This window comes from Argiope bruennichi, chromosome 10 (assembly GCF_947563725.1).
Source record: "Argiope bruennichi chromosome 10, qqArgBrue1.1, whole genome shotgun sequence".
Taxonomy (NCBI): Eukaryota; Metazoa; Arthropoda; class Arachnida; order Araneae; family Araneidae; genus Argiope; species Argiope bruennichi.
In genome coordinates this window covers 32,120,516-32,138,077 of record NC_079160.1, presented here as the reverse complement: position 1 = coordinate 32,138,077, position 17,562 = coordinate 32,120,516, and the positions used below count along the sequence as shown (strand labels likewise).

At 28.9% G+C, this 17,562-nt stretch overlaps 1 protein-coding gene across 1 annotated transcript in view; it reads left to right on the top strand.

The window, feature by feature from the left end:
- LOC129988112 (beta,beta-carotene 15,15'-dioxygenase-like) overlaps positions 1-12,009 on the top strand; it is a 70,872-nt gene extending 58,863 nt beyond the window's left edge. Inside the window, exons 8-11 of the mRNA XM_056096241.1 lie at positions 5,612-5,720; positions 7,594-7,694; positions 10,665-10,779; positions 11,690-12,009. Coding sequence (XP_055952216.1) covers positions 5,612-5,720; positions 7,594-7,694; positions 10,665-10,779; positions 11,690-11,844 — 480 coding nt within the window. The 3' untranslated portion in view covers positions 11,845-12,009. The remainder of the gene's footprint in view (positions 1-5,611; positions 5,721-7,593; positions 7,695-10,664; positions 10,780-11,689) is intronic.
- Positions 12,010-17,562: the final 5,553 nt, after the last annotated feature.

The window sequence follows — 17,562 nt, the reverse complement described above, 5'->3', positions numbered from 1 at the left end:
TAGAAATTCTGTAAAAATAACAATTTTATTTGAATTCCGATAAATATCGTCATAAAATTAAAAATCCGAAATGCAAAAGAGAATCAATAAGCATAACTGCATTTGTTGATGAAATTTTTTAAAACCTCCATTTAATGTCTTTTTATAAAAACAGAAATTTCAAAAATTGACATGAATCAATTAATTTCATTTCTTTCAAGAGAACTGAACTAAGACGACGTATGAGAGGAAAGACGTGTAACTGCATTTTTAAGAAACAACTTTGATTATTACAGTTCAATACTTTTAAATGAACTTTGAATAATTACTAAGTTTTTTTAAGAATTTGCTAATTAAGTTAGTACAGAAAATATCCCAAAATCCGTTCGTGGTTGTAAAGTGAATAGTCAAACAAATTCAATAAGAAATAAGCATGCTTTATTCTACATGAAGAAAAATTAATAACAGATGATAAAACATATCCGAGGAGGACACATGAACAACACTTCTAATAAAAAGCAGCATATATTAAACGACTAAGAGAATAAAGCGCTCACAAAGAGCTTGCAGGAGAGAGACTTCATTCAACTACTACTCACGTCTCTCGAATCATCTGCTACTCTTACTGATTCAATACTGAATCTCGGGTTTTTTACAGTTTCCTTGCCGGAGCAAATCTTCTAAAACGATACCGTAATGAAATATCGCCAAAATGCAAGCAATTTCATTAACTTTCATTTTTGTCGCCTAAGTCGCAAGTTCGTCACCAAGGCTGCGGGTCATTGAGTCGGTATCCATGAATTAGAATCGTCAGATAAATCAGAGATCAGAATCGTAAAACCATTTTCCATACCAAGGGACTTGCTAAGCTCGGAACTTATATCACGAATTCGTAACAAAATTATTGCGTGTAACTTAAAACTATAATTAACTATAATTTAAAATCAAACATTTATCATAAAGGAAGAAAATTATATCTTTGTTGTATAGTTTGAATTTTAATTATGCATTTATTCGATTTATGAACACTCGGAAAATGTTTAGTTAGGATACTTTGTAATCGTTGTCTGATATGTTGACTATCTTCGTGTATTAAGTATAGTATTAAGAATCGGTCTAAATTCACTAAATATTTTTTGTTTTAACGAATAAAGTTTCTCCAAGCGTATCTTTAAAGGGAGGGAGGAATAATTTCTTCACATTCTTCATCGCTTTAAATTAGCCCCAGTTCATTTGTCTTCAATTCATTTATCAATTTTGAACTATTCCAAAACTCTGATAAATATATCACATGGAAAAGTTTCGCCTTAATACAAATGGTGGAATAATCGAGGCAGAAAATTCATTTTTTAGAGAAAGAAAAATCACCTTTAACCCTTTAAAGGGGCCATTTTTTTCTAGTCATATTATGTTAAAATATTTTTAGACTTGAAATTAGAATAAGAAAAGGGATCCATTTAGCTTATTGGATAAATTGAATTTGATTCATTAATTAATTTGGTTAATTAATAAAGTAACAAATCAAGACGCATCATTTTGTGTGAAATAAAGAACTGAAGCATCAAAGTTTCTGACTTACTAAAAAAATGTGTCAGAACTGATGCCAACCTACATAATCTCATACAAAGATGGATAAATTTGGTGGGAAGCATTCTTCCCGCTGCCTTAGAAAGGGTTAAAGAAGCCGAAGGAGAAAAAGAAACTTTGCTTTCTTGGTATTGTATAAAGAAATGTACGAAGTATTTTCTGGATAGTTTTCACTAAATCAGATTCGTGATAAAACATATGAATGGTACTTTACTGCATTTACTTCCAATACATTTTTTTATTAGTTTCTCGTATGCAAAGGATGCAAAAAGGAAATATTGTAATCGTTAAGAAAAATAATCGAACTCGAGATTTTGAAGAATCTTCACATATCAGGCCTTCCTGGTCCGGGGAAACGTAACTAAAATATTTTAATCTAGATGGATGAAATGTAGTATATACTTCATACCACATACGTAGATTTCTATCGCATTCTGAACAAAATCCATATAGAGTCTGTCTAAACACATGATTAATATTTTTTGATACACATGATTAACATTTAAAATGATCTATATCAAATTTAGAAATAAATCCTTTAAGGGGTTGATTGATTTAATTCAATATTCCAACATTGTCTTTCTTCCGCACTTTTTTTGTAGGCATGTAAGCGCAATGTCTTAGATCAATCTATTGTATTCCATTTTGGTCTCAATCGTCGAAGAAAGGTATCAAAAAATGCATCTTCTGTTTTCTTTTCTATAAAGCACAAAACTCGAGTGCAGAGCTCAAAAAATAAAAACATAGCACTCCGAACTTCCAAAAAAACCTCAATTTTATGCGGGGTATGGGGAGGGGGTAGGAGAAAACCTTATATTTGATTGTGTGCAGGAAAGTTTCGGGGAAATCACTGAGACTAATGTTAACATCCATGTTATAAAATTAGAAAGTAGTTATTTCGCTATGTGTCCGAGGAAAATATTTTGTTTTCTTGAAACCTTAAGATAGAAGGGAAACTGTGTCGAAAGAGTCAATTTTAAGATGCTACTGATTCTGCTTGTGATGTGGTCTGTTGCAAAATTGATTTGCGATTCTATGAAATTGTTTTGCAATTATTCTATAATTTTTTTTTCGTTGTTTGCACTATGAGGAAGTTTGCGGTTAGGAATAATGTAATAAAATCTAAATTCTGTGCCTTTGAGAAATGGTGATATCGATAAATTTCAGTGTTGTAACTTGACATACAAATAGTCAATAAATCTAGTTTTGCAGCACCTCTTTTTCCCCTTGTGCAGACTTTTTCCCTATGCTTTCGGCTGGAAACTGTGGAATCCCTCCATCATACTGTTTTCTTTAACCTAATTGTCTATGTGTGTTTGTAAATTTTGTAGTGTAGCTGTGTCCGTGTAGATTAAAAATATTACATCCGGAGAGTCCATTAGAAAATCACAACACAGTCACTATAGCTTTCAATTTGTTGAATGAAAGAAATATACAGGCTGATCGGTTGAGTCCTTTTAAGCTCTTTAATTCAAAATGACATCTAGTATATAAAGGTAAATAACGTGTATCTATAATGCAGTGACTGTACTGAATGAAATGGGACAGGTCGAACGCTCCTAGCGGCGAAATATAGAAAACACGGACAAAAAAAAAAAAATAAGATCGGCGAAATAGTCCAATTAGAAAAATGTACGCTATGCCCGCAGGGGAAAGTTTGATGGAATTATCTGGAAAAAATTTGTGGACGACGTGATGCTTATTTTGGCGGAGTGCCTGATCTTGGTGGTCAATCTCCGAGACCTTATAGTTGATTTAATTTTACCTGGTTTAAAGGATGATTTAAGTCTAAACATTTTAATGCTTGATTAGTAAAAATTTGTGGAAATTTGCGATATAAATTATAAACTTTTTGTGATTTTTTTTTCTTTTTTAAACCGGTTTATTCAAAAATTGAATTCGCAATTCAATTCTTTCATACACCGTTTCTTTAAATACATGAATCAGTTCTCAGTAAGTTTTATGGGAAAATGTACGTTATATATTTCATTTCCGTGCTTTTAACTATTATAAAGTTTGTAAAAACATATATCAACTAAACTTTTGATGTGCTAGATATATTTTAGCTGGCACAATGTATGTGTTATGTGTATAGAGCCCATTTGTCTCCGATACAATCCATCTTTATTCAATATGAAAAGAACACTCGCGTCGAATCCATGTTTTGTAAAATATTGACTCGGCAGTCTTCTATATTTTTCGTTTTCGCCCCCTATACACGTTGCATCGCCGAAAAAATTGATTATGTCTGCTTATGTGCTGATATAAATTTTTTGTAGATTTCTTGCAACAAAATAGATTTAAAATTAGTTTTAAACCACAACCCTCATTGGGAAGAGGTATATTTCAAAACATTTCATTTTCCCAGGAAGGTGAGAATTATTTTTAACTGTATTTTCATCTAAAATTTTATTCCCTATAAGAATTTTAAAGTATCTTAAAAATAAAGCGATATTTACCAAATGTTTCTATTGGCTTATGGACACACATTCGCACTAAGTATTTAAAAAATATTCATTGCAAATCGCACTGAATTAAAAAAATTATTCAATATTTCAAATTTGGTATAAGGATCAATATGACCTAGCTCATCTAGATGATAGTTTCCAACAAGATTTGAGGAAAAGGAAAATTTCATGATGTAAAAAATTCACTTGGATTTTGCTAATATAGGATTCTCTTTAATTCGACAATGTTCTAGTCTGTAATGTATCAGACAATTGAGAATCTATACATTTTTACAGAAAACTTGTCGAATATGTAAGTTAACTAACTCATCGCTGAGCAGAAAACGCCAAACGATTAAGGAGAGTTTTGCAAAAAGAGTTGTATGACTTTTTTTTCGAGTTATTTTATTGATTTGATATTTATAGAATTTCTTAATCTTTGCTATACGCTATTTTAGACAATGTCATTGCTACTTCAGCAATATTTGGATTACAGTTAATGCAAGAATAATATCTTTTAATTTAAATTATGATTAATTAATTTGGTTTTTTTTTAATTTTATGGCAATCTATCAGTATTCAAAATATATAAAAATATGATTCAATTAAAATCAATAAAAAAAATTCTTAATTGACACCTTTCAATTTTTCCTCCATTTTCTGCGTTTTTCACTACACACACACACACACACACACACACACACACACACACACACCACGAATTCTGCATGTTACGATTTAGTATATAGTATTTCATAGAATAAGTTCTAAAACCGAATATGAGATCTTTTCCATTTGAGAAATTGAACTCAAATTTCGATACAGATCTCTCACAAACTGCCATAAAATTTCATTTCAACAGGCGGTTGTATTTTTTAATTATAGTGCTCGTTTACAAGTGAATAACCAGTCAGATGGTCACCTCTTCGATCGATTTACCCCAATTTTTAATGCATATCTGCATTTCTGATGATAAAATCATGTGCTAAATTTCAGCCGTTTAGTTCTTTACGTTTTTCGTTTTATCGGATTCGAATGCATACTTTTGCATGCTTTCTAGTAAACTACCCGTTTTCTTAAGCTTCAAACTATAGCTTGCAGAGCATCTTAACTTCTTAAAAACTAAAATAATACTCCAAGCATTTTAGAATTCCATCGGCTTCTTTATTCTTTCAATTTAACAGCGTATATTACAAACATTGCCAGATTTCAGAAGGCTTACAATTGATCATCAGCTATTATACAAAAAAATAAACGAAATAATATTAATAAAATATGTTTATGAGAGAAAAAATCGTTTGCTTTTAACTTTTTAATAATATTTTAATTAAATAAAAATAGTAGCAGTTACAAAATGTCTATTAACAGATTTAGATTGATATTTACCGAACACATATGAGCACGATTTGGGAAGATTTAAAACACGATTCGAATTCGGGAAGATTTAAAATGTAGGAATCGTCAAAATGTGGAAGTCGTATTTTTTGAAAAATACCGTGTTTTCTATAAAATATAAATATTCCTATATGAAAAAATAAGAATATTGAACCAAAAAAACTATTTGTATTGACTTCGTTTTTCTCTGTTTGTGCTTTCAGGATGGAAAGAAAGGAGAAAACTTGGTTACTTTGAAAAATACCCAAGCCACTGCAATTAAGCAAGATAATGGAGTTGTGTTCCTAGAACCTGAACAAAAAGGAGAAGCTGGTAATCGAATTTTAATGATTGTATTCCATCTCGATAATAATTTCCTATCGCATGTATTATAGAACTACTAGTAATTGGCTATTTAATTTAATAATCTGTAACATTTCTGAAACTGCAAAATATAACTTAGATTCAAAATGTACTTCATTTTACCTAAATATAAATTATTTTGTAACTTCATTTCATAAAGAGCATATTATAATCAATAAATTAAGAAAATATGTAGTCTTATATTGGAAGGAATACATTCTCTCTAAATTCAGGCATTTTTGCTTGAAATATGGAAATCGGTATTATTGTAAGTACATGTATTTTTATAGAATAGTAATGGATTCAATTTAAAACAAACTAGAAAATTTGTGACTTTATATATAGATGGTTTGAAGCATTTTTTTAATAATATATTTTATAGATATCTGAAATTAACTTAAAATCAACTATTAAAACAATATTAGATCATTTAATATTTTTAAGATAAATCAGCGGTAAGAAAATTTTGCATTGATTTAATTTATTAGAACATTTCTGATAAAAACCTTTGATTGGGGAGGGGGGTATTTGTTCTCAAATATTCAATTATTACTTTCAGCTGCTATTAATAGATGGCTGAACAATAAATTCCATTTGAATTTTGATTGTAATCTATTTCATTATTTCTCCAATAGATGGCAGCAGGAAAGAAGTGAAAGATCGTATTACATGTTGTTCGATTCATGACAAAAATTTTTAACTCACTTTAAAAATGCGTTATCGCTAATCATAAGAAAAATATAGAAATTATTTTTATTTATACTAGTATTTCTTTAAATCAATTTTTTACCTATTTTTTAAATTGGAGGGATATCTTATAATATTCTGCTGTGCAATTTCAATTGCGAATGTTCTTATTTTAAGATTGGTTGTATAAATATTAATTTGTTAAACATATAACTCGAATTTAAACTAAAAATTCATTATTTTATTCCTTTTACTAATAAATTAGAATAAATTAAGTAATTAATGAAAATAAAACTTGCTTAAAAATCTCTTGTTTTGAATAGTAAGAAAATTAATAAAATCTTTTTAAATTTATATAAAATTTATATTTTTGAAAAAAAATTAGGAACTTCAAAAAGTATAATTCATAAATGAAGAATAATATAGTCTGATTTTGTAAGTTTTTTTATAGCCCTATGTGTAAAATGAAGTAACAAAATGTAAGGTAATAAGAAATCTAAAACTATTTTTTAATAAAATAAAAATTATTTAACCCTTTGTAAGGCCATGGGAAGTATGCTTCCCACCATATTCATCTATCTTTGGGTGAAATTACGTAGATTGGCTTAAGTTCTGACAAATTTTTCAATAAGACAGAAACTTAGATGTTACAGTTCCTTGTCTCGCACAAAATGGCGTGTCTTGATTTGTTACTTAATTATTAATTAACACAATAAATTAATCAATTTAAATGCATCTGATAAGTTAAATGAATCACTTTCCATTAGCCAGTCTCATTCCAAAAAATATTTTACTATACTATGACTAGAAAAAAATGGCCTTTTAAAAGGTTAAAATGATATAACACCACATAATTTTGATAATCAATTTAAAGCTTACTTATCAATCAAATAAGATTTTTTCAGTGCAACTTGGAATTTTTTAGACTATCTTGCTTGATAAGATTAAAACGATTTATTCTTTTACCAAATTTGGTTCATTTTATTTTTAAGTCTCAAATTGAGGCATTGTATATTTTTGTTACTAAAACGATTGTCAGATATACACATTAATAGTATCCTTAAGTTGATATTTCATTATAATTAAATATTACATTTTAAAAAAAAGAATTTCCTTTTTTTATCTGTTTGATCAATAAATGCATTACATTTTTCAGGTTATGAAATGCCAACCATAAATTATTCCATGTTCAATACAAGAAAATATCGATACGTATATGGTAGCGGAGTTTTTGAAACGGGAAAATTTGCCAACTCGGTATAGTATTGTCATCTTTATTTTCAGTACTGTAAAAAAGATAGTTTCCTTTGCATGTGCAATTCCTTTATATATCTTCAGAGTGTTGATTTAAAGAAATTAAAATTGCCAATTCTTATTGCAAAGCATCTTGCTAAATATTTTTAAGCGTTGATTGAAATATTATACCTTTTTAGAAGGAAAATGTTTAAGCAGTTTATAAATACTTAATTATATTTATTAAGGTGTGTACACAAAAATTATACAAGTATCTTCTTCATTTTATTTTGGAATTGTGAAGAAAACAACACGTTTAATCGAATTTGTCTTGTAGCCAACATTTACATAAATATACAAAATCCTCGATTAAATTATAATTTTTTTATTACAATTATTGTTCTAATAATATATTCATGGCGTTCCAATATAAAAATTGGCTACGAATATCAACTACAAAATGCTTGCACTCGAGTTTGAACTCGTTCATGATCATAATGTATTAACAAATTCATAAGCTGATTGGCAAGTGTTCAGTTGTCCAATTGTCATTAAATTTGATAAGTTATTTAATTATAAAAATTGTAGGATTTATAAATTTTTATAGATGTTCGTAACGCAAGTCGAATTGTGAGCATAAGTAAAATACACGTGGTGACTATCTGTTATTACCAACCAATGAATATTGTTTGTAAATTTTTAGATGAGATTTTTTCCTTTTTTCTATGACCAGTAACTAGTGAATGTTGTTTAGAGCCATTATTTTATTCTATGGCTGATAATTATGGACAATATAAGTGTGCAAATAATTTTGTTTGATTTCAAAAATTAAAGGTAAGAGTTTTAAAGGAAAACTTTTATTCCTTTCATACAAATCCTTGATTTAATTTCAATTTTTTTAAATCCTTCCATATTAGATTTAAATTCTTTTCAATCAAAATTAACTATCATTCAGGTAAGTCTGCAATAAGCAAAAGGTTTACATTATGGATAAGCGATGAAAGTGCTTTAGTATTTTTAGAATTTTCATTTTATTACAGTATGTTTGCAGTAAAATATATTAAGCTACGCAATAAAGATACGAAACACCAAATTAAAAGTCAAGCAGTTTTATTACATGAAACGCGACTATTTTTCTCGCGTTTTATTTCAATAAAAATCCCATCAGCACTGCACTACCTGGTTATTTATATATTTCAATTTTCTACATGCAATTTTCTGTGTTGTGTGACTTACGGCACTTTACAACCCTCTGACAGTTATCTGTCAGCGATTTAAGCCGAGTAAGCGCCTCTTGTTCTTACAGTAGCGCCAACTAGGAACAAGTTGTAATTTTCTTTCATTTGTATTGAATGCAATATTGATTATTCTATTTAAGTGACTGAGGCTTTTATTATATAAATTCTATTCGTAAACAGGAAATGATTGTGTACATACATACTAGAAGATTTTTTTAAAATTTTAACATTAAAAATCCAGTTTTTTCACAGTAGCTCATTAATATGTTTAAACCCATTTCAGTGAGAAAAAACCATATTACCCTAATTATTAAATAATATTTAATGAGCTAATTAGCATATTTTTTGAAACATGATATTTTAAATTCTAATTTGTACAGACACACAATTCTAATTGGAAATGATGTCTAATGTTAGTCTTCATGTTGTCTGCCTTAAGTTATAAAAATATATAATTTCTGTTTAACAATTTTTTCATCAACGATGAATAGATAAAGCGAGATTTTTTCTGTCATTTTTACTTTTAAATAGCTATTAAAAATTTATTTCTATAAATATAACTTTGATTGAAGCACAAAACATCCTTTGTTTCATAGACCTTATTTTGATATATAAACAATTGTATTTGGTTAATTACTTGTTGAGTTATGATTGTTTGAATGAAGCAACATAGTAGGAAAATATCATTCTTCAAAAAAGGAGTTTAAAAAAAAACGAAACTAGAGGTTTTAGTGAAAGTACCTCTCTAAAAATAATCATAACTCGAGAAATATTCCGAATATTGGCAACATTTTGGTATCGTTTGAAAGCTAAGGCATCATAGAACATTTTGAAGCATTAAAAAAAAAAAATCGATATTTTGAACGACTTTCGAAGTTCCAAGTGTGTACGCACACCTTAAATGAACATTTTAATCACTTATTTCATGCCAAATTTTCAGATGCATTTTGTAGAAGTTTGTTTTGAACTTAAAACTACATTTGTTGAGTTATTAATGCTCTTTTTAAAGTTGTATTCTTATTTTAGACTGAGTTCCAAGCGCATTTCTTCGCTTACATATTAATGCCATTCGTATTCTGTCATTAATTTCAAGTTATAATTTCATTAATTGGAAACGAATCAATTTATGATGAGATTATAATCGTACTTTTCATACAATTTCTAACTCAGTGATAATATATTTGGTGTGTATGCATACTTTAATAAAAAAAATCATCTTAAGAATTTAAAGTTTTAAATTGTCAGATTTGGAAAATTTAGTTTGCATGTACCAAATATGCGATTAAATATCATAACATATCATCTCGTATGTTATGAGTTATAGATTAATATACCTTTCATTATGAGTTTGTATTGTATTAGTCATACTTTTGCATTTAATCATTTATTTACTGATTGTGTGCGAATATTTTATAAACAATATTCCAAGATCACTTTTTACTTGATACTTTCGATAGCAGAACACGTATCATTTTGGATACTTCGCTGAATAATTCTTAATCCGCCTTAAGTGGAATAATTCGTATTCAACGAATTATCATCAGAAGCGTAATATTACCCTGGCGTCTATGTCCAATACTCATCAACAAATAAACATTACCCTATTTAATATTTATATTAAATTAAATATTTATTATACTCTTTGCTATTTTTTTCCTCTAATTTTAATTAGCAGTCATCACGTGTTGATTATTCCAATTGCGGAGTTTAATGCATTAAGAAAAATGTATGCATTTTAATTAATATATTTTTTTAGTTGATCAAGTTAGACAACTCAACTGGCGAGATGACAGTATGGAAGGGCACTGACAAAATGTATCCAAGTGAGATAACCTATGTTCCTAGACCAGGGTCCAAAGAGGAAGATGATGGTAAAAAAATTTCTTTAAATACAATTCAAATTTTATTGATTTATTTATGTAATATGACTTTCACTTTTAAGAGAATTTTTATATTTTTGAAAGTAAATTTTCTGACTTTGCATAAGCTGTAATCGGTATCTACTACCATGGCGTCTCGATTGAAAGTGGCATTTGAGCATCAAGTGATTGTTTGTACTGTTAATGCTGTCAGTGACTTATCATTTGCAAATGGCGAATACCAATTTTCACCTCGAAATCTTCATTGATTTAGCAAGTGTACCAGCTGGGCACGCTAGTAAGATCTTGGACCAGCTGGGCACGCTAGTAAGATCTTGGACCAGCTGGGCACGCTAGTAAGATCTTGGACCAGCTGGGCACGCTAGTAAGATCTTGGACCAGCTGGGCACGCTAGTAAGATCTTGGACCAGCTGGGCACGCTAGTAAGATCTTGGGAAAATTGCACCAGTTTTTCATAACTCGTTTATAAGTTAATTTTTTGTTCTGTATTGCTGACGCCACCTAATGGTGAATTTGGAAGAATTACTACAAAATTTCATAACTGTAATATAATAAAAGGTTTTCAGAAAATATTAAAGATTTTAAAAGCATACTTTTATTGTTCTAAAAGCTAAATTATTTTTCATCTGAACTATATATATCAAAATAAAATAGTGGAAGAGAGTGGCATTGAAAACACAATAAAAAGATATAAGCAATAATAAATATCACGAGAAATAAAATTCCCCCAAAAAAAACTTTAAAAATTAAAAAAATTATGCAAATGAACTGTAAAATTCCTGTTTATTTTGTATTAAAATCAACATTTTTAAGCAAAGTCTCTTTACCTTTTCATTGATGTATTTAAAAACTTTTTTCGTTATTCATAATTAACATTGATATGTTTCTTCTCCAATTGCAGGTGTTTTGCTTTCTGTAGTTCTCGATGTTAGTTCAGATACCCGAGACTTCTTGATGGTGCTGGATGCCAAACATTTTCAAGAATTGGGAAGAGCCTATGTACCAAGAACAGTGCATCTGCCTCCCACAATCCATGGCTTGTTCCGCCGAAACTGAAGCTTAGTGGCTCTTTAATGTATTTATGAATTATTGTCTGCAATCGTAGATTGTAAATATGTGAATGAGTCTTTTATTATCAACTGCTGTATATTTATTTTAAAGCTTTTTAGCTGCTTGATGTACATTTTTCCTTTTTATTATCCATAAACTGTGTGATTCAGACACTTGTGTAGTTATTTATTAGTTGTGTGGTGGTTTTAAATATTTTTCACGAGGTGAAAACTTGGCTAATAAATTGAAGTAAAAGGCATCTTTTGCCTGGAATAGATCATATTATTATTCTTTGTTCTCTGTACATTAAATCAATCTTATTTACACAAGTACGCATAGTCGGTAAATCTAAAATATTTTATTTACACTTCGTAAACAGAACTTTCATATAGTTCTTATTACTAGGCTCAGATTGTCTGGTGATCAAATAATAATAATTTAAATTTTTAACAAATATGGCTGAGTAAGGAGTTTTACTATATCAAGTTAAAAATCCCGAGGTTGAGCTGCCTGAAATTTGAGAAACTAAAAACCATAGAGCTGTCGGGTTTTCTATTTAATCTTTGAACAAAAAGTTTAACTGAGAGAAACTGTATTAGTGCAAATATTTGCTAATATTCATCATATCTGTTCATCAGATAAAATGCAGAAAATCTATTTTCTAATAACAGTATTCTGAAATAGCAGTGTTAAAAATTAGTTATATTTTACGTTTTTATTGGTTTACTTTATACTCGGTTTGTTTGTTATTCAGTAAAATGTTTGCGGTAGATTAAAAATGGCGACAGATGGCGCCATGTAGTTAGCTCATAGGGAAGTTAGTTTAAAACCGATTGCAAAATTTCACATACAAACAAAGGTAAAAAGCAAAAAAATAGTATTTAAAAAATGATTAATATACTTTGCTTTTAAAACGGATTAAAAAGTATAATATAATTTCTTCTAACCTCATTCAGATTTATAACCCCATATAAATTATTACCCTGAAAATTTTTATTGCGAATTTTTAAAATTATCAAACTTTTCTGGAGAAATTATTTAATTACTTTACATAAATATGCAAATAAATTTTTAAACTTTGCCTGACCATTTTTCTACTGCAAACATCTGCGAGAATTTATTGTCTGTTATCATTTATGTTATTGAGATTTGTTTTCAAAAGAATAGCTGTTCCCGTGTTTTAATTTATTAGCTGTTGCATTAATTATTTATTTTTGCACGTTTATACGCTCTAATGATTTTTAAGTTTTAATTTTTTTTAATCAGCTCAAATAATATTCTGACATTAGAGATCTTCTCTCATTTCCTTTTGTACCTTTAGACGTAACGGAAAATAGAATAAATAAGTAGAATATTGTTATATGCTAATTGTTCTAAATTCGGATATTTGAATAAATCGAATTTTTATTGTTGTACCTTCAGCTTGGAATTAGTTAAATATCTGTTTATAAATCAAATATACAGAATAAATATTAAATGCGGTGAATTTTTAAAAATAACTTGAACTGTTTAAGGACTAATGACTGAATTACTGAAGGACTAATTACTATTTTCTGAAAATAATCCTACTAATGGCACTTTTAGACGCTGACACTTCAAACTTTTAATACAGGAAAGATATTTTCAGCAATTTTACAATGCTGTAATTGATCAAGTAGGTAAATCATCTTCGATATTGGAACCTTAAAAAGGGTCAGTTTTTCCATCAAAATTGCAAATATTAGAAGAAAATGCTTGTTAATTGATGCTTAAATTCCTTTTTTCAATGTTTTCTTTTGTCTAATTTTGCTGAATGCTCAAATGAACAAACGTTTCTGAGATCAGATTCCTCTAATTGTAATATTTTGATTTTAAATTATGAACTTCTTTATCGACATATCCATTTCATGAAATTTTAGACATGCACAAAAAATTATAATCAGAAAAGACATATCTCCACCATTTTATTGCTTGTACCGAAACTCTGAATCATTTAATAAAATGGAATCAATGTATCTTTTAAACTTTCAATATTTGTGTAAAATTGTGAAATTAACCAGTAATGAATAACAGAAGTAACATCTCAGAATCTGAATTACAAAAATTAAAAATTTAATTTTCTATTATATATAATCTTTTTCGAAACATATGTTAAATAATTAGTTAAAATCGCTTGCATTAATAATCCAGTTCTATTAATCTTGTACTTCTAATAAAGATAAAAATGTGCAGGTGTGTTTTAGCACTGTACAGAATATACCATTTGACCTAATGCTAATCTTGATATATATATACTTTGGTAACTAAAGATGTGTACCTCAGAGAAATTTTATTTTAATTTATTAAAAACTACGAGAAATTTTGGAGTTTGTCCACAATGATTTCAGTAATATGATTTTTATTTCTATTCGTTCATCTCTTTTCGTTTTTCCTGTTATCCCTATTTGGAGTAAACAAACACATCCTGACGCATGAGCGGAGGATCTACGAATCCATGAAGAAACAGTAGGAGATACTGAGAAAATTTTACAATCGTTGAAAAATTCAAACTCGAGATTCTGAACAATCTCCACATTTCAAACCCAACTTCAGAAAAGAGTTGAGTGGGAGGGGCATTCATTTCTGCTTGTTTGTGGACACGAAAACTTAAAAATACTTTTAACCAGAAAGGTTGAAGTTTGTTATAGGGAATGTAGAAAAATTCTTAGATATCCATCACATTTCAAAGGACTTCCATTCAGAGGAAACCGGTCTGACTGTTTGTTGAAATACATGCAAGCTATACAGCTATAAAATGCAAAGAGTCATGCAGATAAAATTTGGCACATTGACTTCGCATCTAAAACGTAGACCTCTATTGAAATTTGAACCAAATATATGAGAGGATTGACTGCTTATACCTTTGTATACATCTAAAAGAAATATCGCAGAAACGCTGTGACTTAAATCAATGAAATTTGGTATTTTGTCTTGTTACAGTAATGGCAATTTTGTGTCAAATTTTGATGGTCTATATTCATGGGTATTGTTTACCAGGGCCTTTGCAAAACATTGGCGCCATATCCAAAGTCCACAATTTTATGCGCGGGGGGGGGGTTGGAGGTTTGTGTATGTGAGAAAATGTTTCTCATTTTGGAGACACCATTTCTTGCTATTTAAATTATTGATTTATTATAACTATATTTGTATTATACAAATATATTTATTACAAATGAATTTTTTTATTTTAAATCTTTGGGACTTTTTTGCTTAACCCTTTCTAGGGCCGTGGGAAGTATGCTTCCCACCAAATTTATCATTTGTATGAAATTATGTAGATAGGCATACGTTCCGACACACTTTTTTAGAAAGACAGAAACTTAGATGCTTCAGTTCTTTATCTCACACAAAATGATGCGTCTTGATTTGTTACTTAATTATTAATTAACCAAATTAATTAATTTAATTTATCTAATAAGCTAAATGAATCCCTTTTCTTATTCTAATTTCAAGTCTAAAAATATTTTAACATAATATGACTAGAAAAAAATGGTCCTCTAAAGGGTTAATGTAGGAAACAGCGGACAGAAAAGAGGGATAAAAATTTTGGTATTTGTCCTGGGTTACTTTTTACATTGTTTGCTTACATTGTACAGCAGTGTAGAAGTTGATTCTTTAGTCGCAGTCAGGATTTGTAATTGAGGCGACGACATTGTGTAAGGAGTAGCCATATTCCGTGTGCGAGTTTCACACTATCGCGCTCAACATCAGATGAGCATTCATTAATGTTTTTAATAACATAAAGCGAAATTTATTAAGAAAAAAAAACTATAGTAATGTGCATTAAAAATTAACTTTTACTATACACTGATGAATGCAAGTTAAATAAATAGACATTAAAAATGAACTTTTACTATACACTGATGAAGGCAAGTTAAATAAATAGACATTAAAAATTAACTTTTACTATACACTGATGAATGCAAGTTAAATAAATAGAGATTATTGCTTAATCTGAAAAGATGTTTTGTTTATAAGAATCTTTTATAAATATAACAGAATATGTGAGATATAACTCATTATTCAAATCTGAAATTTTTTTCCGATTTCTTCAGCCTAATTTAAAATTGAAGTTCTTATTAAAAATGTCATTAGATTTCTAAGCGATTTAATTCAATTTTAATTATTTTTTGACAATTAATATCCATTAAGTTTGGTTTGGTTCGGTTCGGTTCGGTTCACTGTTTTTATGGCTCAAAAGTCAAGATGTTGACAACGCTGTGCAAAACAAGGGGATAGAAATACAACATTGTGGAGATATAACATTTTAGTTATTTTTTTTATGTTTGTTTTAAAAATATCTCAATATGCAACCATAATTCAAATGATGGAATAAAGTGTTATGGATTTTAAAAATTCAAAAAGATTAATATGAGATATTTTGAATGAAATAGTCAAATATAAATTGCAAAAAATAAAACTTTTTAACTATTTCAAAAATGGTCCTTTTTTCCGAAGGTAAATGGTTGTTTAAAAATTTATAAAACTATTTTGTATTGAAAATAATGCAATGAGGAAACTGTGTCAACATTAGTTTTAAAGATTTATAAAATTCTTAATTCATTAAAAATGAAAATATATTATGGTTTTTATTAAAATTCATATTTACTTAGATTATTTGATTGGAGACAGACTTTTGCTCTCACGTTTGAAATATTTGATAAAAAATTTAATGTCATATTCCAAAATTTTATTATTATAAAAATTCAAAGTATGATAATAATACATGATTTAAAAAACATGCACTTACTGTATGACAATAAGTTCGAACATGCTTCCAAATTACTTGCGAAACCAAATTAGCCACTTACATTGCTTACTTTATTTTTACAGAGGCAATATCAGAAGATGAAATGATTTTCAAGTCATATAAATCAAACAAGAGAGCAGAGTTCAAGTAGAAACAATTCTATTCATTGTTAAAGATTTAAATAAGATTGGAGTTTTAGAGGTATACCAATACTCCCAATGCCTTCTGGAAGCCATTGATTGTTTTCATATAAGATTCTCCGTATAGTTGTTCTGCAGTAATGCTGCAGGGACCGAGGCTCCACAGTTGAAGCAACTTTACCAACAGCTTGGCAGTAAAAGCTGTAAATATCTGTTATTACTTCGGGACTGAGCCAGCCTGCTTCATAAGTTTCTGTCAGTTCTCCAAGAGTTAAAAAAATGTCTGGGTCAGAATGCCACACTAATCGTAGAGCGTCGGATGCAGCAGAGAGATTTCGCAATCTGTTGTTGTAGTACCAAAGAAGTAGCAGCTGCAGGATGAGTCGCTTGTTAACAGTTACACCAGTTTCCCAGAGCAAATTAAAATTCTAGTATTTTGGAGATGTCCTAGACCTAAAATTTGCCAAAAAAATATTGATTTTAATTGCAATTTGATAAATAATGATCATAAAAATGAAGTTTGATTTTCATGCATGTAATTTGTAAAGGGACTGGGTTTTACATAATAAGAGCTGTTTTAGAACTTTTAATTTATCATTCTGTTCTTTTCCTTCCCCTCCCCCCCCCTTTTTTTGACGTGGTGAACTTTTTAACGGAACCATTCGAATCACTTTAAATTCTGAACCAGAACTACAACAGATAAGGTATTAATTATTAGTCTTCATGTTTTATCATGTTAAACTTGCATTTCTTGACTACTCTTATTGCTAGATCTAAGATAAAAGTATTTGCTGGTTTTACTATAGCATGTTGTCC